General features: G+C 39.1%; 2 protein-coding genes across 2 annotated transcripts; one reads left to right on the top strand and one right to left on the bottom strand.

Moving 5' to 3' along the window:
* Positions 1–1,216: 1,216 nt before the first annotated feature.
* Positions 1,217–6,318, top strand: LOC146166625 (uncharacterized). The gene is made up of 3 exons (XM_083394142.1): positions 1,217–2,102; positions 5,269–5,429; positions 6,223–6,318. The coding sequence occupies exons 1-3, from the start codon at positions 1,217–1,219 to the stop codon at positions 6,316–6,318; spliced, it is 1,143 nt and encodes a 380-aa protein (XP_083250268.1).
* Positions 6,319–14,490: 8,172 nt separating this feature from the next.
* On the bottom strand, positions 14,491–22,972 carry LOC146166624 (hydroxyproline dehydrogenase-like). Its single transcript, XM_083393848.1, has 9 exons — positions 22,749–22,972; positions 21,992–22,191; positions 20,867–20,996; positions 20,145–20,231; positions 19,815–20,058; positions 19,706–19,722; positions 19,151–19,317; positions 17,513–17,712; positions 14,491–15,305 (listed from the first exon to the last, which is right to left on the bottom strand). Exons 1-9 carry the CDS (start codon positions 22,947–22,949, stop codon positions 15,124–15,126), a joined length of 1,428 nt encoding a protein of 475 aa, XP_083249974.1. The 5' UTR covers positions 22,950–22,972; the 3' UTR covers positions 14,491–15,123.
* Positions 22,973–24,856: the final 1,884 nt, after the last annotated feature.

Here is a 24,856-nt window from a genome sequence, read left to right as displayed (position 1 = left end):
TAAAGCCAGAAGCGCATGGTTACGTTGCTCACTCGCATCTCGTAGTCGAGACGGTGGCTCAAGCCGGCAGCCAGGCGTTGGCCAGGTAGTTATTTTACTGATATGTATATTAAAAAATGAAAATTGCGGCGACTTGTTGTTAGAGGTAGACTTGAGAGTTCAGCAACAAAAAATATCAATATTTTTTGGCTAAGTTGGCATTGACAGACTAATAATTAATTTTAACTAAAATGTTTGTTAAGCATTTTATATTGTTGTTGGAAGAATGTGTGTGTGTACTGTGTATTAGTTGCAGGGTTAAAAAATAGTTTATTGTAGAATTCGATTAACTTATTAAGATCGTCGTTTGGAATAAGGCAACTGCTGTACAATGTTTTCCTTAAAATACAAAAATAACTTTTAGGCGTTATAGGAAGTCCGTATTGGTATCTATGCGACTTCTGAAGAAGCCGATCCTAGTTAAATATAATATGTGCATATTTAGGCTATGCTATTATCTAGATTTTTAACAAGCGTGTAATATAGTTTTCGCTTTACGTCAATTTGCTAACAGCTTTAGTAAACCAATTCAGCATAAAAAACACAGATTGCTTTTCGCTTGACAAATGTATTGGCGCGGTCGCTTCATTTAGTTCTCCATCAATTAGCGCGAAAGGGCGGAAAAAGTCATCGCGTCAATTGAGGGGAGAATGGCTGCCTATTTGAAAAGAATAGCCGAAGCGAGAGAAAGTTGTGTCTAGTTAAGAAGAGGTCGTTAGTGGAAGAACATATGGGGCAGTCGCAGCCCTTACAATATGGCGGACCGGTAGAGATAACTTGATTACTTAATTGATTGATTGCTATGGGTCTTATGAGGTTCTCTCTAGAAAATAAGACTCTATTAGAACACCTTGGATTGCCAAGGTAGACTTTTTGTGGTGTTTTGGAGCATGATGATTGGAGGTTGTAGTAAGACGTAATAAAAATATCAAAGCCCATACAGAAGTAGGTTGCATTTTGAACGTTTCGAATAATCGTTTATATATTTTTAACATATAGTCAAGAGTTATTCGAAACGTTCAAAATGATAGTTACCTACTTCTGCATGGGATTTGATATTCTTAGTACGTTTTGTGGTGTTCGTTTTGCTTTTCTTGTCGTTTAATCACAGATTTTTTTCAAATTTACAGCAATTCATCAACGCTTACACTGACTAATATATATACTTATTGAAACCATGCTGAGCACCTCGAAATCGGTCATGGTCGACGTCCTACGCAATCACATACGTCAGAATGACGTGGCGGCGCGCGGCGTGACGCAATACGACGCCATATCGGAAATCAAGTCGAACAGCTACGGCTCGGACTCGGATGCCGACGCCAAGTCGCCCGACGGCTCGCGACGATTATCCGGGTCGCCACGGTCCGACTTCTCTCCTTTCCGGGACAACGCAAAACCGGCCCAAACCGACTCCACCGTTGCGGATGAAGCAAAGCCGAAAAAGCCAAAGTTCTCCATCGACGCTCTCCTGGCTAAAGATAGCCCGAAGCCGAGACGCGATATCGCCAACTTCGCCAACGATATGGCGCACTTTATTGCTCCTGGCTCCCAAGGAGTCCTCTCGCCATTCTCCTCCAAGTTATCCGAGCCGGAGCTCCACAATCGCTCTCCAGTGTCACCGTTCGACCTCCGGCCGAATCCAGCACGCTCCTCTTCTTCAACAACTCTTCATTACCCGCATCCGCTCGTCGGTTTGCTCCAGAACAATCAGTCTCCCGCTGCATCCTCATCCATATCTCCCTCCTCCATCTCTCCAGCCTCATCTCCTCCCGAATCCCACTCCCCGACTTTCCACCGCGAAGAGCAACATCCACATCCTCATCACTTTGACAACGGAGGAGTTCCGTACTTCCTTCGCGACGCTGGAGAAAGGATCTTGGCCGGGGTGAACCCCCTCCAGACCCACCAGCTGCCCCACATTGCCCTTCCAGGCCTTGGGGCCGCCTACAACCCCCAAGCGACCCTTTCCTCTCCCTTTTCCATGGGTGCTTTCCGAGCTCCGTTCAATCCATGCTGGTTGCAGAACGAGATCATGATGCGCAACATTACAGAGTGGGCAGGTAAGATATTTAAACGCTCGTTGTCGGACGACGCAGCCTTATCTATAGTCGCTTTATTTTTTACTTATTAGTATATAAACTGACTAAAGCATTTTCGTTTTAATCATTAACGTTGATGAGGCCAGCTGGTGTCTGCTGCCGAAACGTCGGTTTATACTTCGTTTACAACAGAAGAGCGATTTCTATCTATTGAAATATTGCCTGGTGGAGCTAACTCTATTTTAAGTTTATGCAGACTCGCACAATCTATAAAAAGTATAAATAATCGACACATACTCGCGATTTTAAGGAAACGCGATTTTTAATATTGCCAACTAAAGTATATTTCCTTATAAAATTTGCGAGGAAGGTAATCAAGTTTCTCGAATGACAGTGTGCAGCGATAGGCTTATTGTATAGGAGACAAAACACAGTCTATAAAAATAAGATTATTGAACAAATACACGTTACTTTGATCAAAAATGGTTCCTGAAGTGTGTTGCCTTAAACAAATTGCTACCTAAGCAAGTTTCTTCCACGAAAATGTGCGATAGGCTTCTTGTAGGCGACAAGATAATTCAGCTCGCTAATGGATCGACAGCAAATCAACTTCGGGGGCGCGAATTAGTCTGGGCGCGCTAATTGGGCTCGGTCCTTAGGCATCTCGCTGCGATAGCCGGGCGCCCCGCGGGAGAACGAAGTGACATATGCCGCAGAAGGGCGATACGGTTACCGAGGACTGGAAAACGCTCAGCGCCGCGAGATCTTGGGCCAGATTCACGCCGCGCCGGTTCCGCGTGTTAATAAGACGAATTAGGCCAGGAGTTGTCGAGGTGTCCTGACAAAGCCACGGCGCCGCTGGGCGACCCGGGACTGCCATTGTTGGCGGCTGCAGTGACAGCCACTCTCTAACTAACTATATAGGGTCGATTGGCTGGGTTGGAACATGCCGCGCTGCCGGGGTTTGAATGCATACGGTTGGATGCTGTTTTGGTTGTTGAGGTTATGGCTATAGTAGGACTGGTGGAAAAGACATACGAGCGTTGTAAAAACTGCCGATTTCTAGAAAGTTCACGTTTATTTTGCTTGGCCTACCGCCTTATGACACTCTTAGCAATTTTAAGTGCCCCGGCTCCATCGCAAAACAAACCATTTTTGTAATTCTAAATAGCGTTTAATTTAGTTAGAAAACCAAGATGTAGAAATCTGTAAGATTACATTACAATTTTACAATGTGCTGTGCTATTTGGCGGAAAGAAACGGCGTTTACTAGCAATAAAGAAACGGCGTTTACTAGCAACGATGCGACTAAACGCTTATCCTTCGGGTGTAATTAAGCGTCAGGCGACGAACACCGCCGAGATTTAACCGCGCAAAGCGAGAAAACAGCGCAAATAGAGCTTGCTTGTCCGACACATACGGCCGGCGCGAGCAAACAAATCCGATGCTGAAAAGGCGGCGAGAAACACTTACCCTCGTTGGACCTGTTTAATCTGTTTCCAAGGCCATAGTCTTAATTGACTCGCTGCGCAGTTTTTTACCATTAATTAGCCATCTAGCGCGGCCGCTTCGCAGAAAATTTGCTGTTTTTCGCTCCAATATGCGTTTATTTTTGCTGACTAAATATGCAAGGTATAGACGCTTCAAACTTGTCGGTTCTTACGACCTATTCGTCTGGTTTATCGGTTATTTCTAATGATGATATAAAATGCTTGCTTTGACAGCCAAAACGCAAAAAATAGTGCCCCGCCGTTAAATGTTTTTCAAACTTGTGCTTTTTAGTTTAAACACAAAACAATATACGGCCACGCTTTTTACCCACTAATAATTGCGCATCATACGGTTAAACCATCAACAGCGGGTAAATTAAATCCAAAAAAGTTATTCTCATATATAACGACAACTATGCACAGGTTAAGAACCACTGGTGTAGATCTAAACGGCACCAAAAAGAAGCCAAGGCTATTTTCCGGCCTGGCTTAACTGGCCACTGGGTTAAACGCCAGCCGGCCTAGGTTCGACGATCGAGATAAGGCGCGGTGTGAAACGCCTTATTAAATCGCGCCTATTGGTCGTATGTTTAACACGCGCGCGCGAATCACATCCAAACAGATTGCTCGGTGTTGATTAAGCGCTTGAGGAGTCTATCTTCGCCCCCCATGTGTCACAGGTCGTTTTCGCCCTCGTTAAGCAGGTGGAAGGCCTGAGTGGCCATCAGCTATGTGCAAAATATTGTTGGTCGATCCTCTTAAAATCAGAGCTCGTTTTTTTGATTTACCCCAGTCCTAATCAGTCGGGTGCGATAGGCGGCGGTTTTGGCAGCTTTTTCGATCGATTATTATCGCCGTTTACAAACAATCTGTGGCGTAATATCCAATTCCATTTCGTTTTCTGATTTCGGACAATCGCGTCGAGTTGACACGAAATCTGTGCGAGGTGTGCGCGATTGTGAAAGCCCTCGCTAATATTTTTATCAGCGGCTTTCGGATCGATTCACAGCCTCAAAAATACATATTTTGTAACGAGTTTGGTCATAGCTAAATAACACACGATCATCATGCACGCTACGATAAACAGACGCTTTCAATAGGAAGAACAACAATGTTTTTGTAGCTAAATCAATACTAGACGTTGAATATTTGAATTATTACAAGTCCAAATTGTTTGGAAAGGTAATTTATGAACAACGGAAACCGACTTTACCCTACTTTAAATGTTTGCTTGTAACCTTGCAAAAAGGTTTTCAAAAAGTGGTTGTCGTATTTATTCGGTTTCGTTCGTATTTATAGCAATTTTCACGCCCACCACCTTTTCAAAGGATATGACATATTCACCCCGCCCGCCCTAAATCAAGTCATTATTTGAGACAAAGGTTTTGTTAATGGCGAAGCTTGGAAAATATGGATATATTGTTTAAATATGTATAAGGACTTCAGCCGTAAGACCAAAATAAGAACAACATCAACTTTCAGGCGGTGTTTTTGGCCATTTAGGCCTTATTCGGATGAATTTAGGACGTATTCCGGCAGATTTAGGTCTTATTCAGTCGATTTCGATGTTCTTCTGTCGTGGATGTTACTGCGTATTCGGCTTTACAATGTCGTTCGTCTAAATACTACTCTTCTATAGATTTTTCTTTTTTCTTATTGTGTGTTCTTATATATAACTGTTTCTCTTTGTCCCTCAGGTGTCGCCCACCCCGGCCTACTGAACAAGTCCCGTCGTCCAAGAACCGCCTTCACCTCCCAGCAGTTGCTCGAGCTTGAGCGTCAGTTCAAACTCAACAAGTACCTTTCGCGACCCAAACGATTCGAGGTGGCCACCACTCTTCAGCTTACCGAGACCCAGGTAAGCCCGGCTAAATGAAAGAATATATATATATATATATATATATATATATATATATGCTCTATTGGCAGGTATGCGGTTTCATGACTTATTCTGACCGGCCAGTAAAGTCGCTATCGTAACAGTCGCCATTTATACAGTCGCTCTATTAACAGTCGATGTTTTAAGTTAATCGCTATTGTGAGGTCGCTCTACTGATGGTTGCCTATGGGGATCAGGGCCGGATAGCGACTGTTAGAACGGCGACCGTCAGTAAAGCTACCTCACGTTAGAGATTCATTTAAACAGCGACTGCATAAATGGCGGCAGAAAATATCATAGCGACTGTTACGATAGCGACTTTACTGGTCGGTCAGACTGACGTATGCTCAGTGCTCACAAGGTCGCAGACCTATGTTTTAATTGTTAGTGTATTCGTGTTTGTGAGATAAGTTCACTAGGGTTAACATTTTGATTGGTCGTAAAACAAAACAAAAAACATGCAATAAAAACAGCATTGGTAGATTAAAATTAACTAAAAATAACGCAGAGAGAAAAGTAAATAAAAAAATCTTAAAAAATCTCCAAGAACAATGCATAAGCAATAAGCATGTCTATAAATAACAATTCTTATGCATTTATAATATGGTAACTCCAAACCTCCCAATACATATCAAGAGAAATTTATGCTACATTTGGTTTGATTTTTCTACGATTTCGACACGTCAACATTTTCTAGCGGTTTAACACGACTGCGTCCAATCATGGCCAGAAAGCAAATAAAAATAAATAACGACATAACATCTTTCTCCAGGTCAAGATCTGGTTCCAAAACCGCAGAATGAAATGGAAGAGGAGCAAATCGCGATCATCCAACGCATCCGCATCCAGCTCCGCTCCTCAATTGTGATCCGGGAGGAGATTAGTTTTTCATCTTCAGACCACTGTGACGCGCGACTGCCACCAAGCGGAAGAAGTGACAAACTCGCATCGGCCTAAAATGTGCATCGCTGCTCGAACGCCAAAAGCTGTAAACATTTTGTTCTTAACAAAATCTGTTGAAAACGGAGCTTCGACTTTAAGCTGTGAACATTTTTGTGTAACAAAAATCTGTCGAAAAAGGAGCTTCGACTTTAAGCTGTAATAAACATTATAGCTCTCAACAAAAATCTGTTAAAAAAGAGCTCCTTCTTTTTTAAACTAACCTTAAACCATAGTTCTCGTCCGTTACCTATTTCACTTGCATAGCTCTTTTACAAAACAAGATTACTCTACCGATTCATTCGTTCAATTTTCGGACAGCGCCACAGTGGCAGGTGGCAGCTCGCCACTGGCACCCGCCGAAGTTGCCAACTTGCCACTGGCAAGCGTCAGTCGCGGCGGGAGTTTTCGTTTGCCGGGTTTATGCTGTGAAGTGGCATGCACATACGGGTTGTATTTATTTAAGGCTCTCCCACGGCGATTTTTGTCTTCATATACGCTTACTTTTAGTTCAATCTTTTTCTTTCGTTTTCGCTTGCGCGAATTGCTTTTCCATCTTCTTGCCGCAAAATTGTGAATAAAATAAGCGAAAAAGTTTTCCGTGTAAGGCTAAGGCAGTGGTTCTTAAAGTTTGTTTCATATTCCTCCCATGCAAGCACAAACACTGTTCATTCTGCACCAGCAAAAGACACGAAGTATTCTACCTTTTCATTACTATTTCGGCGTACCACGCCGAAAAGAACAAACCTAAAGGAAAAAAGGAGTCGACAAATTAAAAAAATATATGTAAAACTACAATATGCGCCAAAAGCCAAGACTTGTTAGATGCGCTAATCGTCTGAAAGTTGAGTTTTTATATGCCTATGTAAAAATGCCAGCATTGGTGTATATTTCTTAAATGGCTGTAACTGTAAACAAACAACAGACTAATGTGTAACCGTGACTTAGATTATGAACCTTATAGACTCTTTAAAATACTAATCATTGCAGTTAAATATGCTTTTTATTGCATAAATTAAACCTGATTAATTGACACTTTATTTATTTGTTCTTCCCATATCCCCCTAAACAAATTTCCTCCCCAAATTTAAAAATTCCTGCACCAAAGAAGCCAAGTGGCTCCATTTAAGAACCACTGGCCTAAGGGATATTATGTTTTTAAACTGGATAACTGCTTACTATAGTATATTTCTATTATAGTGGGAAAATAAAGTAAAATCATCGGCCTTGTTACTCGAATAAAAGTAAAAGTCTTTTATAAGATGCATAAAATGTTTGATGAAGGCCAAGTGTCCCCAGATCTACCAATATCTTTGTAATTTTGGTTAATGTTTTTGTTATTCGGCGGTACGTAAACCCAGCCCTACCTTTAACGAAACAATACCTAAGAGTTAAAGTTATATTTAGTGGCGAAATTAAAAATAAATCAGTATTGTAGCGGGATAATACATTGATATTTTGATTTTAAAGTGTTGCTTGCATGTAAACGAAATCTTTAGTGCACTTAAGGCACTGTTTTCAAATGACTTGACTTGACTTGAAGTTGACTTACTCTAACTATGACTTGACTTGTGAAACTGATGACTTGACTGGGACTTGACTTGTTATTTATTAGAAAAGACTTGGCTTGGACGTAAGTTATTTTACGAATGACTTTGGCTGGGGCCACCGTATGTCCACTACATTTTGTGGAGGATGTTTTGGCTTCGTATTCGTAAGTATTGATTGACGCCAATGTGCCCGCTGCACTCGCGTCTTTAAGTTACTGCACGTCTTTAAGTTACTCTTAATTAATACTTTAGTGCGTGAACGTGCGGCGACTAGTGATTAATTTGCGTTTTTAAAACAATTGTACGTCCGTCTACTCGCTTTTTTCCCCAATAGACTCTTTTGTGACAACAGTCACGTTTGCAGATATTAAGGTTCAATAAAACGCGTACTGCGACGGTCCATGCATAAAAAACACTAAAAGTCCAATATCCGCTAAAACTCTTATTGACTTTACTAGCGCTGCCCGACGTGGCTTGTATCCTCTCTGTGACGTACGTGACCGATGGTTTGTGACGTCACAAGACGGGGTTGCTGCAGGCTGGCTTCCAGTTCGTGAGCTGATTCTTTCTATAGGCGGCTTTAAAACGAAGCTCTGCGTCGAAATTGTTTTTAATATGTTATGAGCGCATTCGCATCTAAATTGAAGTGGATCTTTGCAAAAATGGGGAAGCAGGTATTTCGACAAGCTGTCATGATCGTTTGTTTGATTGGTGAGCATTTTTTATAACATTTGCAAACAAAGCAAAATACAAACTTATGTAATTTTAGGCAAAAACATTTCAATTACAACAGGATTTAAATCAGGAAACACAGTAATAATGTCTTCCGTATTTTGCCTCAAAAAGGAACGGTGCAACCAGGATTGTTTAGTAAAATGATAGATCCGATATTTACTTGAGTTTTGGAGTGATAGAGGCTATGCAACAAGAATAAACCGTAACCAGATTTTGGTGGCCGCGTTTTTTCCACGAACAGGTGCCACTTTTCTGCACAGGTACAAAGTTTTCTTTAACCAGACCAGGGCAATACACGCGACCTACGGGGGCTGATTTTTCATAAAACTTTTTTAAGCAAAAATTAGCCTTTACGGCTTTCTCTTGATTTTATAATCTTTATTGAATGTTTAACACTTCGTATATTAAAGACTTTATCGATCTTTGCGTTAAGCGTATGAGGATATATGTGAGTCGTTTTTGTTTTTTACCCTGTTTATCTTGTATAAAATAACCACTACCAACAACAACAAAAAAAAATTGTGCATGGAAGGATACGTTGATACCACATTTTTTCTGCTATGCTCTTTCCTTCTTTTCTATACTCTTACCAGTTTGTAAAAACATTTCTTTTAAAATAATTTACCTTTTATTTTATGTGCATTACTTCAACCTTTTGATCCGGCCCTCCAAGACATTTTGTCAAAAATCTTTGCCCATGTCTGCTCTAAAACAATTTTCGTTTAAGTTAGTACATGTCAGCAAACTAGATGTTTAAAAAGATATTGTCCTGTCGACAAACAAAGCAACTATTGAAAAACAGCATTTTTATATGTTTCATTTTTTTATTGAAGAACAGCAATTTGTTTTGTTTTTCTTTTTTTAAAGAACAACAGTGTTATTTTTTTATTGAAAAACAGCAGCGTTTTTATGTTTTTTTTTATTGAAAAACAGCAACATTTTTGTTTTGTTTTTTAATCAAAAAACAGGAGTGTTGTTTTTGTTTTATTTTTTATGGAAAACACAAGGTTTTTTTTATTGAAAAACAGCAGCGTTTTAATGTTTTTTTTATTGAAAAACAGCAGTATTTTTTTTTGTTTTTTAACTAAACGACAGGAGTGTTTTTTTGTTTTATTTTTTATGGAAAACACAAGGGTTTTTTTTATTGAAAAACAGCAGTGTTTTTTCTTACCAAATATTAAAAAGTAAACTAAAGGCTACCGCTAAGGAAATCAATATTTTCTAGTAACATTTCTCTACTTTGTCCAGGCGCCATTTTTCTTCCCGGAGCCGTATGCGACTGTGGCGCCCTCGTGCGGACGGGCTGGTCGGACAAGTGGCTCTACTCGGTCTTCCGCACCATTTTCGAGTTTCCGGAGCGGTGCCAGTGGACCCTGAAGAGCCCCAACAACGCCACCGACGTGATCCTGGTAGTCCGGATTACGCACGCCGGCAACCTCGATGAGGATGACGTCATAAAGATGCCGGACGGTGAGAACGGGATTTGATTAATTGGACATTTAAACGGCTATTGTAAATCATTCTTCCAAGAAATTTTATTAAAGAACCGACGTTTCGACAACCTATTCTGGCAATATTATTACAACTATTATAGGCGTTAGAATAGTTATAACAATATTTTGCAACAATGGACCACATATTACCTATTTTTTTCTCTTCTTTTTGAACGCATATTTGCCACCTGACTTAATCAATCGTAAAAAAAGCTTATAGCGGTATATTTTAATGCTGTCAGATCTATGAAAAATTATAAAAACAGATGATATTTATTTTTGAATAATTTCATTTAAAATCCAACCTTTTTAAAGTGCCTAAACTTTCTTAGTGTCAATAGATATTGAATATTGACAAATGTTTTTAACCGACTTTAACCCTTTTTATCACCGTGGAAATATGTTTACCTTTCAAAATGACGCAAAATGACGAAATGTAAAAAGATAAAAATAACATGGGTAACATTAAATACAACAAATATATACCGTTTCTTGTTGGATGAAATCAAATCTCTCGGGCGAGCGAGCGAACACAAAAGGCAACGTTTCCGTCTTTTTGCGAGCAGGCCAACTTCTGACGTCACAGGACCTAGCCGGCGCCAACTCAGTAACGCCGTGGACGGCGACCTACCGGCACCGCGACGGCGCAGGCAGTCCGCGCCCGCGGCAGGGGCACCCCAAAGAAGACGGACAGTTCTGTGGGAAAAACGCGCCTGAATCCCCGCGGACGAGTCTCACCTGGCCGCCTCAGATTGCTACTGAGAGCAGCGACATCGACTTGGTTCTTTCCTACGGCTTTACATTCTGCCAGACCTCCGGCCGGACCCTGACCCTGGCGCCGCCGGCCTGGCGCTCGGGGTGAAACGTTATCTTGGCCGGGCCCGTCAGCTTTGTCGCAACCTCACCAAAAATACAGTTGGCTCCACCAGGCAACGTATCAATAGATAGGAATCGCTTTTCTGGTGTAAACGAAGTTATAAACTAACATTTATTTTGTGCGAGCGATTTGGGAATGAGCCTTTAGTGGCAGAGACATAAAAGCGGTTAAGAGTTTTTTAAAAGTCGCTCTTTCACTGAATTAAGTAAACTTAACTTAAAAATAGAGTTGGCTCCACCAGGCAACATATCAATAGATAGAAATCGCTCTTTTGGTGTTATCGAAGTATAAACCAACGTTTCGGCAGCAGATACCAGCTGACCTCATCAATCAGCGATTCCTATTTATTAAGTAAACTTAGTTTTGTCGATTTACGGCCGATGCACAGTTATAAGCATCGGTATTGGTTTGATACTGGAGTTATCACTTCCAAAAAAGGTCGTATTAAAATTGATATTTCTTCCTTTGTTTGTCGTTGAAAAGCCAAACTCAGCTAATAAATAGTTAATCAAAAAGTTTAGTTGTAATTTTTTTTTGTTTCACGCTTCCTTTTTCACCTTAATTAAACAACTTCAAAATGTTTTTTTACATGAAACATTATTTCTGTGGAAATTTTTTTAACAAAATATTTTGGCAACAAAATGCGATTTGCGATTGATGTTTATTTTGTATATACTGTAAATGCTGTTGGTGCTCTCATTTCAACATTACACTTCACCTTCTTTGTATTATAGTTTGGCCACCATCTGTAAACGCGTGGACTATACTTTTTATAACTGTGTCACATTTAATTGGCAAATAAAAGTTTCCTTTCAACTCAAATCAGCGGCACTTAGCCAGTACGGTTTTGTATACTTTTAGGTGGTGTTGAAGTATAACGAACAAAGGTGGTGTAGTTTAGTATATTACCTAAATAGATTGCGGTAGGTGGCAGCAACAGAAAATGAACGATGGTTGCGCTTCAAGGAAGCCGCTTTACCATCTTGCAAACAGGAAGCAATGACGGTGATCGAACGCTTTTATCGCAAAACCGCACGGATTTAGAAATGGGGATATTAGATTAGATTAAACACGCTTACCATCTTCAGAAACAATAGGATACAGTTATTGACCTATTGACCTGCCAGTGTTGTAATCACTTTATCACTTTATTAAGTGTTTTTTAATAAAATTTATCTCAAGATTTGCAGATTTTGATTGCTGTATATTGCGTTTGTGTTTTATTTTTTGTTAAATTGTTGCTTATAATCGGGCGAGTTCGCCAAATTTAATAGTCTAATAAATTACTTTTATGGTAATGACATGACTTGAAATTGACTTGTTCTCATAATGAATTGACTGGGACTCAACTTGAGCGACCAATGACTTGACTTTTTTGCAAAACAGATTTGACGTGGACTAAATTTATTTTTGAAATTACTTGACTGGCACTTAGGTTATACAAAAATGATTCATTTACAACACTATGACCTGCCATAGAGTATATTTTGCTTTGCAACTAAAATAAATTGTACCTTTCAAGGTATTACTTAGGAAAAAAATGAGACAAATTGGGTTATTTTTAAGCGACTTCCCAGCCCTGCTGTGAACACATAGTTGCCAGGAATAAACTGCCATCTAGTTGTTTTATGTAATAGGCCAGTGGTTCTCAACCTTTTTTCTTTCGTGGCCCATTTACGTTGCAAAAAATTCTGTGGCCCAATAGTTTTATGAAAGAAAAAACTGTAAAATAGGTTTAGAACAAAACACAGCAGAACATATTTCAAAACATATTATTTATTCAACCGTGCATTAGTGAAATACTTGCGACTGAACAATAAATTTACATTCCTTTTTAATTTCTCCCCAAGCCATTATTCCTGTAAAATTAAATATAGTGACACAAATGAAACTAAATCTAGCTTTAAATTGGTCTGTGGTCCACCTCAAATGTTCTTATGGCCCACCAGTGAGCCATGGCCCACTGGTTGAGAACCGCTGTAATAGGCCAACTTGTTATCGCAACATTAGTTTGAAATAACTTACTAAACACTAGTTTAGGTTATATTATTACAAAAGAATTCAAATTGCTTGTAAGGTTAAAAAGCATTCGCGTTGTTAGAGCCAGTGGTGCGTTCAATAAACATTCAGAGCAAGCTCAACGATTAACAACGTTTATTGATACGCGCGAAACAGATCGTGTCAAAAAAATGATCGCAAATGACGCCTTGTGTCCACATAGTTTATGGTCGAGTCGGGACCAATACAAAGAAGGTGTTGTGCAAAATCAAATACTGTGTTATACTTGCGAAACAAAGGCAAGCGCTGTTAAACCATAATCACCACTTCATAGCACACAAAAAGGTAAATCATGAAATATAACTGGGGAAAGGTCGTGTAGCCTCATTAAACAGACACAGAACTGTTGCGTAAAAGAATTCAGGGTATCGAAAAATGTCAACAAAGCAAATGTGATTGTGTATGTGTTTCATTAACACGAAGTAAAGTTGTTTGTTATGTGAGTTTTATATATTTTCTAGACACGCAGTAGAAACACGTCGGAAGTTTTGAACTGACAAACTTGTGAATTGTGAATATAACCACGTTAAAATAGGGTAAAAACTTAAGGTCGTGTAAAACGGACATGGGAATATAGCAAACATATCTTGCTAAGATGTGGTTGTTCTTTACGTATGTTTTTGCTTTGACAAAGTTGCAACAAAAAACGCATTCGTTATCACTGTTCAAACCGTTCGAACAGTCCGGTAACAAAAAAGCAAAAAAAAAATATTTTTTCGATAAAACACGTGTTCATAATTCCAGCAAAAATCATCGCCACCACGTTGCTAGTCGATTAAAAAACACAAAATCGCCAAACAAAAATAAAAGCAACGTTGCAAATTACGCCGACGATAATACAATTACGGTAAACAATTCAATTTAGAAACGATTAAAAAGTGTAGGTCCATTTAATTTTAATTATTTGCCGTACCCCAAGTACATTTTACATATTTACAAGATTTTAACAAATGCCGGTGAAACGATTGAACAAAATGCAGTGACAGTGGGCATTTTCAAAAATAGTAACAAAAATTCCCAAACCAGTTGGGGTATGGGCAGAATGGCCTCATTAAAAACCGTTATTTTTACCTAACCACTAAACGCACATTGCAAATAATCCACAAAAGCTGAAGCAAGGATACCAAGTGGTATATGTGGCGTCCGGGACCTCAACTAAACTAAACATGACAACATTATAGACGCTGTACTACAATATCGCGGTTAAAAACGGCCTTGTTGCTATGCCTATTACCCACGACACCAATCATTTGACGTAATAGGACAACCAGAATTTGCCAACTCTACAGACCACTAAAAGTTTTTCTTATTTGCTAAGTTCTCCTTAGGAATTGTTTTTATATATTTAGGTTATCCTTATTACCAAAGGAAGCGTTATAACCAGCGACCTCACGATAGCAATTTATTTAAAACAGCAACTGTGAATAGAGCGAATGCATACATGGCGACAGCATTAAACCAGCGACTGTTGCGATAGTTATACTTTACTGGTCGGTCAGTATGAGATATGCTTACAAGGTCGCGAACCTATGTTTTTATTGTTGGTGTTTTCGTGTTTGTGTTCCTTTTCGGAGATCGGACGCTGGTTTAGAATCCTACCACACTGAACATTACTCGGGTTAGGGTGCGGGTTAGCGTTTGGTTTTGCGTAGGTTAAGCAATATTACTAAATAATAATACTTGATCCACCCTCACCCAAACACTAACAAACACCCTAACCCAAATATTGTGCGTTGCTTTAATAAAATTGCAAGGCTGTGGTAGGATTCTAGACCAGCGTCATTTCGGCTAAAATTGGTAGGTTAGCAATAGGAAAAGTATAGCGATGTCGCTGATATAGTGATGTTACAGTCGCTGTTTTAAATGAATCGCTATCGTGAGGTCGCTCTACTTACAGTTGCCTTTCTAACAGTCGCTATTCGGAGCCGAGCCCAGATACAGACGTCGAGTCAAGCGTGTATAAAAAGAGCTCTCATTGACAACGCCGCGCGAAGGTAAAAATTTAAAACGGGCGAAGACGATCAGGAGTTGGGCCAGATGCGTTGGCGCATCCTTCTAGAAACTTCTGCCTTGACGATATCCCGATCCCTTCTGCTTCCAGCGATCACGCTGCTGTTTTCCTGCGCTCTGCGGATCATATACGGAACAGTTTCTTCCTCGGAACCAATCGGAGACGACTTGTAGACCAGGAAACCGTTGTCGGCTGCAAACGGAGGACATTGATGTTATGTTTAAAGCAAATAAATGGTTTAAACTGAAAGATGATAAAGCTCGTATCGAAACGTCTTAATCAAGATCATGTCGATCTACTTGACCTTATTGGCTTTGCAATTCATTATTGAGTTAGAAATGTTGAACAATATTTTTTTTTACATTTTAACAATTATTAAATTATTGTTGGACTGACCAGAACGTATATGTAGTCCTAAAAACAATGGCAACATTCGTTCCTATACTGTTGGCTCCTGGGCTAAATATTATGGTTGGAAATAATCGGCATTGGCTATTTATTTGTACACTTGCCCATCCCTAGCCAAAACACTAATCGAAAATGCACAAAAACAAGACGATCTTAGCTGACGTTTGGAGTTTAGTCCATTCAAATTTACTGCCTTTTGATTTTTTTATTTATCCTTAGAAAAGTACCATGCTGTATATATATCACCTAAAACAGTGTTAAAAATCAATGGCTTAAGCCTTTAAGCCTTGAAGGGGGCAAATAAAGGGAGGCAATAACGCGCACTAATGGTTCAACTGCGTATGGTCTTCAATTTTACGGTTTATTCAAACTCCACGAGAAATGCATAAACGTGTTTGGTGGTGCGAATATTGGCACCGTGCCATTGTATGGTCGGAACACAAGGGGCTTTGCAAGACCAGCGATGCGGAGAAACCTAAAAACACAGTCTGCAGTTCGCTCAACCTAACTATATACATTTGTCATGTTGAAAAAATATTTGGTACTTTTGCCTCGGGCATATGCGAAGAATTCGGAAACGCATATTTACTGTAACCAAAGCCTTTACCGAAATTTTCGAGTTATCCAAACAGTTACGTGGGGTAGAATTATACACAACAGTATTAAAGCTGTGTAAATTATAACAAATATGTGGCCCAGGTTTAAAGTAAAGCGACCTAGGGTATTCTAGTTTAAACGCTCCTTAACCGTGATATGTTACGTTCGCCTATATTGGCTTAATTTCCTTGTACCTTGGTAACTTAATAATAAATTTCAAAGCCAAAAAGAAATTTATTATTAAGCTACATTACAGATCCGTGCATAGTGTACCCAAGCATATTGACAACTTATATTTGTAGAATTGTGTGGAATAAGCGACTAAGGATTTCCGATATTTGCCATTTCGTTCCGATACTTAATCTCGATATTTTAGACAAAATGAAAGACACACACAAACATATGTGTTTAATAACATCTGTGATCTAGCCCCTCGGAAGTTGCTTTATGACCAACGATTACGGCTTCCGTATCAATAGTACACCGAAAAGCCATCGCAGACTCGCCGAATCTGTCGATCTATGATGCAAGCAGAGCAAGCCAGAAAAACAACTGGCCTGCAGTGAGGTTCGAACTCACGACCTCCGGTCAAGCCGGGACCGTCGCTCTACCAACTGAGCTATGCAGGCTCAGAGAGGAGCGAGTCGAGAAACAACCATGCGCCAATACTTGCACATTTTGTTAGTACAAGCAACTTCACACTGACAAAACTATCGCGATCCGATACCTAATGACGTTATTAGCATGCTAAAACAAGCAAGATAGATGAAACTGAACCATTCAAATGTCATTTTTTCCAGGTTTTAAGCCAACGTTCGCTTTAACGTTGAAAAGTTGATCTTAGATTTAAATTTTTTTCGGCACAACGGTACCGGTATATGCATGCAAAATTTGAAATAAAAAATAAGCATCCGTATATAGTTTCCAGGGGGCGGCGAAAGACTGTTAAGTCATCCAATCAGATGCCCCATGGCTGTGATTCAATTCGTGTTCATCATTTTTTTATGGAAAAGAATAAAAAAAACACGAAACAAGATACATTACATAAAGAACTATTCGTAAAAGAAGCCTGACAGAAAATGCAAAACACTGATCTTATTTCTCTGATCTTCTTAACATATATTTTTTTTCCTTAAAGGGCTTTAATCGCTGCTTTAAATCAGAAATCATGTCTGAAATTTTATATTTGGCTGTACCGATACCGCTGTAGTATCGGACGAGTACCGATACTAACATATCGGCTCCGATCAGATGTTGTAGGGCATTCCTACCAACGACTATACATATTTGTAAAATTTGTGTGGAATAAGAGACAATTAGCGACTTCTCAGAGCAACATCTCCTATTTCCCCATATTATCAAAAAAGAATTTCAATTAAAAGCTGCTTACTAACCTAGCCAACAGGAGAGATGATCGGACAAGCCGTACAACTGGGCGAAGTAGACCTGCCCGCTGGTTTTCGCAATTCCGTAGCGCTGCATCCGCTCCGTTGCCCGTTCCACACTTCGCTCGTTGTGCGTGGCCACCGCTATTTGATAATTGTTGGGCGTATTTCCTACAATCCGCAGCACTTTGGCCATCAGCCTGTCGTAGCTGCGAGGGAACGAAGATTAGAAATACTCGAACGCTTTGTAAATTTCGGGGAATATTAGAAGGACGTGCAATGCTTTCGGTTTTGTTTTAGAACCGAAAATAAATTAAGTCGTGGCGATCTTATATCAAATGAAGTCTGATCAGATGCTCAACACAAATTTTCAGATACGTAATACTAAAAATTGATGCCTTTCTTTTATAAATCTATATTCTAATAACAAAAGTTGATTACACTTGAACTTGCAAAAATGTAAAACTTGTGCTAAGCACCGAGACACAATTATTCTTTTTACTTACACCTAATGTATTTAAAAAAAAAATGTGTGAAATATGACAAATAAACCCGAATAATTACTAAAAAAATGGTTTCATAAGACAACAGATAACCAGACGCGGATCTAGGTTTTTTTGCTAAAGGAGGGTTTTACTTCTGCCTAAGAGTGCGCCAAATGGAAATGTCAGTGCGAGCAATATTGTGTTTTCTATATACGTTAAATACTTCTGTTTTCCAACGAATTATGTGGTGAAGAACTAATGTTAAGGGAAATTTTGTGGTGAAAGATCTAATTTAATCTGTAACATGGCAGCTTTTAAATCTTTGGCGTTGTACTTTATCAAGGTTGAACAAACATAATTATACAATTTAAAGTACATTATGTTTATGTCCTACATTGCTTTTATTACTTGGCCTGATTGGACAATAAATAATAGGCGAAACAGGCACCGACAACACCCTGGTATCGGACGAGTACCGAAATTGTCACGCTGTAGCTAGTATTGGCCACGATCTTATATTTATCGGACATCCCGTGTGGACATACCCCGGACATTTTTCATTTTTTGTGCAATTTTTGTGTCGTTAACCTCTTAAGTGGTTTGCAACAGTTTCGGATGTTGGTGTTTATGTTATGACGACGGTTTGATCTTGATTCTTCGTTATTTTTGCGAAAACCTCAAACTGCGTTGTTTTACGGTGATTAACGATCATTAGCTGTCATTACTCAAACGCGATTATTAATTTCATGCGTTTAATCTGAATCATCTCAAATGTTTAAAAATCTGTTGTTTTTACTCATCGAATGATTACACAAAATTTCAAAAGTTCACAACGTTACATTTAAGAAATATTTTGCCAAATTTAACGCTTGGTGAAGAATAAATACTCAGTTTAAATGACATAAGACCAAATGGTTGTAGTACCGTCTAAAAATCGGAATAAGTCTATACTAGTCGCGGAGATTACTGCGTACGTGACATATGTTGTTGGTCTTAATACTATATGGTTTTAAGGATTTTTCTGCTTTAGGTATTGTTGCTTTTTAGGTCTTATTGTGTGTTCCAAGACCAACGTAAAAACGTAAAAAAGACAATAAATTCAAAGTTAACTATTTTATCCAGTTCTAATTTACAGCAACAGACTCTCAAAGAACAAACTTACTTGTCGTTCGTCTGAGCCCAAGTTTCAAATATTGGACTTTCTTTCTTCTGCTCAAGAGCTATTTTTCGTTCCTTATTCATGTAAGCTCCACGAACGAATTTGCTGCCGAACTGCAAGTTTTTGCTCATGCAAAACTGTATGTCTTTCATCGCCGTCTCATATGAATCCTAAATGAATATACGGTAAAGCAGGGGTTCCTAAACTGGGTTCCATGGACCCCTCAGGGGTCCGTGAACTAGTTCAAGGGGGTACATGAATGCCTAATTGAAATATTAGTTTATATTTAAAAAGTGATCAATTTTTCAAAGAAAAGAGCTTATGAAAAAAAAAAATCTGTTTTGCACTGAAAGCTGTTTTGCACTGAATGTATATAGACTACATTTAACTTTCACATTTTTTGATCGAAATCAGCAGATTTCAGAAGTCTGATTGTATTGTTGCGTCAATATATAACGCAAATTTTTTGCCTACCGTGGTCCACGCGAAGCAAAAAAAGAGGGGTCCGCGGTTAAAAAGTTTAAGAACCCCCGCGTTAAAATGGCATTAAATCATTACCTGTGATAGTGGAACGGCTAAATTGTTTCAACATTTACACGACCTTTTTGGCTTTAAAATTAATTATAAAGTTTGTTCCAACAGTTATTGAAAGCGCGTTTGTTCCAACAGTAAATTTTACTTACCTTTAGGTAGCATTGATAAGTGTATTGCACAACCGGCAACTTTTTGTTATATAACTTCATGCCGTAAAGGGCGATGTAGTTTAACATGGGATTCATGCTGCAGTATTCGGCGTCAATCAGTATAGAGCAAGACATGCTTGAAGCATGCGCGGCAATTTCGTGAAATCGGCGAAACGCGTTTTTCAAGTGTTCCATGTCGGAATTTGACAAGGAGGGAATTTCAACAGACTGTAAAATAATTTTAATGAACTGTTTAGGATTCTGGAAAACCGAAACTCATCGGTGCTATTTAGTGTAATTACAAAATTTTGTACCTTTACGTCATTGTTTCTTGACAAAGATTGAAGCCAGTTATCTATATGATACCCTTCACCATCTGTTATCAGCTTGGAAAGCTTCACCTAATCAGAGAAATTGCAATCAGTTCACACAAACATATATTTAACAACGAGCTGTTTTTGTGAATCGGGCAACGTACAGCCCGCGGTAGTAATTGTTAGTTATTCTTTTGTTTTTTTTCTTTGTGCTTTTAGATTCTTTGTTTTAAAATGAAATTATATTTAGAATTTCGATATTTTCCCACGGATTTTGCCAAGAAACGTCAAGGTTTTGACAAGGAGTGTCGCGAAACTAACAAGGATTTGGATGTCCAAGTACTTTTCACTTAAGCCGGCAAGAAAGGAGTATGTTTGCTGTGCAACGAATTTGTTGTCGTTTATAAAAGAGTACAACAAAATACGATTATTTCTTCTATAGATGGATTAATACTCAATTAATGTATCGATTCAGGAATCCGGCCTGCCAAATACTCTATTTTACCATAACAGGCCCGCGGACTGAGAAGTTGCCCGCCTCTTGACTAAACTATCTAAGTCTAAGCACAAAGGGTTTTAAATTGTGAACATTTATGTAGAATGTAGTGGTGCAGGTGGGTAAGTCAGTTGTTTGTGCAAAAAATAGAAATAGTTAGTAAGGAGAAAACCATAAATATGAAAATACTGGTGTAGATAGAGTGTTTATCAAATAAAATACTTACGCAAATTTCAGCATCTAAAATTGCCGTCAATTTCATATGGGTCGGACGTAGAAAAGAAGTTTTGTACATTTTATTCGTTAAAGAAAGGATCATCAACATTCTTTCCTTGTTTTCTTCAAACCAGCTCTCGCTGCGAAAGAAAACAGAACACGATAAATTTATGTTCAAAATTCTACAGTTTAGCCACCCCCCCTTCTCCCACCCCTTTTGCAAACTTTAAGGTATTCACCGCTCTTCGAATATTTGTTGGTTCTAAGCAGGACTGCGGAGTCGGAGTCGGACTCGGGACTCGACGGAGTCGTTTTGTTTTTGCTGGAGTCGGACTCGGGACTCGGGACTCCAGTAAGACCTTGTTAAACCACCCGATTCCCGAGTCCGACATGCGCATGCGCAGTACCGAATTTAAAAACTGACATGGCCGCCAAATGGAAATCGTAAAGGTGGAATATTATATGGGGGAATATTTTCCAACCATATATTGGGAGTGAATGAATTGCACGACACCCCTATATGTGGATTGCTGAATATCCACGTTATTTTAGTTACGTAAATTGGCGGAATACAGGCTGTTCGGGCCGGACTCGGGACTCGACAAAATCGCACATTTGGCCGGAGTCGGACTCGGGTTTATTTTTTTGGCCGGAGTCGGACTCGGACTCGGGTTATTTTTACCCGACTCCGCAGCCCTGGTTCTTAGTGCGGAAGTCAGATGTTATCGGACCGGAGCCGATACCAATGCCAAGTGGTAATATCGGTCCCGTCTGATACTATTTTTTTACAGTTTAGCCCCTCCACGCTCCAAAAAAGTAAAAAGTTTTCTTCATTTTGCTTTTTTTGTTCTTCTTCGATTTACAATCTGCCACAATTGTTCTAGTTTTAACCCTTTTTGAGGGTAAATCTTTATGTTTTCCGGTTGTATTGTATGTGTGGACTATAAAAACAACTATAAAATAGGTCGAAACCAAAGTTTAACGAATCTTACAATAAAAGTCAATAAATAGTGTAAACTGTAAACGTTTGCGGACTGTTGTCACTTACTATAAAAATGATTTTTGTGTTGTTCTGAACTAAAACAAACAGAATTGAAACTTGCTGAATAACCGAATGAATTTAAAACCAATTTACCCGGATTGAAAGGCGTCCGGGTTGGATTCTTCCTCGGCAGTGATCGCAAGCATCGGATAAATGTTCCACTCGCGCATTTCGGCAGACTTCCTCACCAGTTCATCCTCCGTGTCCCCGATGCAGAATTGGCGATAAAACGTTCGCCGCAAGATGGCGTTGGTGGCGCTCTGCCCGAGAACCATTCGGCTCGTTTTTAAAAGCTGAAAACGAAAAGTTTCCTTGGTTGGAATAGCGGCTTTCGGGTAATTGTTTTATCAAAAAAGGAAGCTTTTGGGTAACATCGAGCAGTTTTTATCATTTGGCTTTGTTCAGGGATTCTTAAACTATAGGGTCCTTGAACCCCTCAGGGATCCGTGAACTAGTATTAGGGGGTCCATGAAGGCCTAGTGGAAATACTAGTGTATATTTAAGTAAACGATTTTTAAGCTGATTTCTGAAGTCTATTTGTATTATTACGGCAATTTATGACGTCATCTTTAAAATTGCCAACCGTGATCCACGCTAAGCAAGTACCCCTGCCTAAGTTGCTGATTAAAATTTGTTCAATTGTTAATTTTATTTTTTGTCATTCAGTAACAACACGTAAAAATCAAATTAGATTTTACCTCAATTCACATCACATAAAAAATTGGCTTTGCCATAGTTTAACGTAAAAGTCAGAATATTCTAAAACGTTTACGCATTGTCATTTACTGTGTCGTATTTAGTTTAAGCGCTGATTAAAACGCTTAACCGACATACTTCAAAACTATATTACCGTTTCGCCATGGTCGATAATTGGGTTGTAAGAGCACAATTTGAAGAGAGTGGCTGCAACTAAAAGATCTTTGGTCGACTTTTGTACAAAGCTTCCATCCCGCTGGTAAGATATTGCTCTTTTTTGAGGTTGGAAGTAAAGTTGGTCCAGCAAATAACGTCCGTGGCTTTTAGCGCAACAAGATTTCACAATCTTGTTCATATTAACGTATAAACAAATTATAATTGATCTGCAAACAGTAGTTATAAACCATAAACATCATAAACTCTTTTAGGGATGTTTCACAAAATCGGATCCGATGACCTATGTTAAGTAATTGTGTCGATACTCGTCCGATACTAAAGTGTTATCGCTGCCAATACGAAAAACCCATGATTTACGATACAATGCAGTGCTTCGAAATTAAATCGGGAAACGTTTTACAAACTTTCACGGCTAAAAATGAGGTAAATATAAACTAGCAAAACTGCGTTTAAAGAGGGTCGTGGATCGGTCAAACAGCAGTTTAACTGTGTATTCAAATGTTCGCTGAATTTGAATTTTGATTGACACGATCAACTGTCGAGTCCACGTGGGAAGGACTCCGTATTGGTGGCACGATTTGTAGCTGATTTTATTTGAAGAAACGTGACTTTGTTGCAAGTTTGAAACACGACATGCAGTAAAAACATTAAAATTTTATTGATAGTTTACGCCGAGTAGATTAAAGCCAAAACATTTATGTGTATTTTTTTACCAACATTTTAATGCTGATTTTTTTACTTTTTTGTTCGTACGTAGCTTGGATAAAACTAATTTAGGCACTTTTTTGTTCGTACGTAGTTTAAATTACTTGGGATACAGTTCCCTTTAAAATAAAACCTTCATCACAGGTAAACGTATACTCAGATGATGCTATAAAACCATCAGTACGTTGGGTGTAGAGAAATCTAACACATTGCAAAAAAATGATGTCACAAACATAACATTAGATCGAGGTCTTTGCTGTTTATCTGTCGGACTCTTACGTGTTCCTAATGACATGGTTTCTAAAATCTCTGTATGTCAAGCTCTGTGGCCCACTGAAAATAGCGTCATGACCTACTACTGGGCCATGGCCCATAGGTTGAAAACCTCTGTTCTAAACTAAGCTGCGAAAATATTAATTAATTTCAATACTAGTATATCTAATAAATCGCGTTAGTATTATGTAACGAACTTCGGTAAATAAAGTTTATTGGGGGGAAGGAGATGCTACATATAACATGAAACGCCGAAAATGTATGACTAGCACAAAATAGCTGATTCATGCGCATGTATGCGTACTGAGCGAGCGCTAAAAACGAGTACACGATAAATGCTTGCTTCTCAGTAGGTCACCATATTGATGTCACATTACTTAACACCTTTAGCTTATAACCTATTGTTCATACTGTATCTATGTCATGGTTGGTATCTATTCGCTAACCTTGTGTTTTTGAGCATCAAATCGTTTACTTCTTATTCAGATGCTCAACACGAATTTGCAAATTCGCCATACTAAAAATTGTTGCTATCTTTGAACTTAAATTAATCTCAGTACAGCTCATTTCGAGCTATAAGCTACCTGAATTCCTGTTGTAGCTTTTTCAAAAACTTTTCTTTTTAACAACTTGCTATGCACTTTCGTCGGCTTGTGTCTGGCTCATAATCTCCCACTTGTAATCATACAATTCGGCACTGTAGGCGCATGCGCCATGGGTTGCCTACTCTTAATCTATGTAAACCAGGTTGACGTGAGTTTGCTGTAAACAACAGGGTCACGCCAGTAGAGCAGAAAGCTTGTTTTCTTCTGGTAGCTGGCGAAATCTGACATTTTTTTGCGCTCTCCACAGAATGTTACGAAAATAAATTGAGACGATTAAAAGTCCCACGTTGACTCAACAATATCCGGCGAACTTCGTACAGCAGCTGAAAAGCCGAACGCAGCACAAAACCAAACACCTGGCTAGATTACACACAATATTCTCGCAACAAGTGACAGGGCCTGTTCAATATGCTGAACGTCTATTTTTTTTTTCAGTGAGCACACTGTGCGCCTTCTACTTTTTGAAACAAAAAAGGCGAAATGGCGCAAAGGACACAATTGC

Source organism: Ascidiella aspersa, chromosome 1 (assembly GCF_963924565.1).
Source record: "Ascidiella aspersa chromosome 1, kaAscAspe10.2, whole genome shotgun sequence".
NCBI lineage: Eukaryota > Metazoa > Chordata > Ascidiacea > Phlebobranchia > Ascidiidae > Ascidiella > Ascidiella aspersa.
The sequence above is the reverse complement of the archived record's forward strand: the minus strand, read 5'-3'. Positions and strand labels throughout refer to the sequence as shown.

Bases quoted from the DNA above. Each gene is read 5' to 3' on its own strand.
- LOC146166625 (XM_083394142.1), top strand. From the start codon at position 1,217: ATGCTGAGCACCTCGAAATCGGTCATGGTCGACGTCCTACGCAATCAC. The intron at 2,103-5,268 runs GTAAGATATTTA...TTTGTCCCTCAG, and splicing joins CAACATTACAGAGTGGGCAG to GTGTCGCCCACCCCGGCCTA. The intron at 5,430-6,222 runs GTAAGCCCGGCT...ATCTTTCTCCAG, and splicing joins TTCAGCTTACCGAGACCCAG to GTCAAGATCTGGTTCCAAAA.
- LOC146166624 (XM_083393848.1), bottom strand. From the start codon at position 22,949: ATGAACAAGATTGTGAAATCTTGTTGCGCTAAAAGCCACGGACGTTAT. The intron at 22,192-22,748 runs GTAATATAGTTT...TTTCGTTTTCAG, and splicing joins TTATCGACCATGGCGAAACG to CTTTTAAAAACGAGCCGAAT. The intron at 20,232-20,866 runs GTAAGTATTTTA...TTCTCTGATTAG, and splicing joins TTTTAGATGCTGAAATTTGC to GTGAAGCTTTCCAAGCTGAT.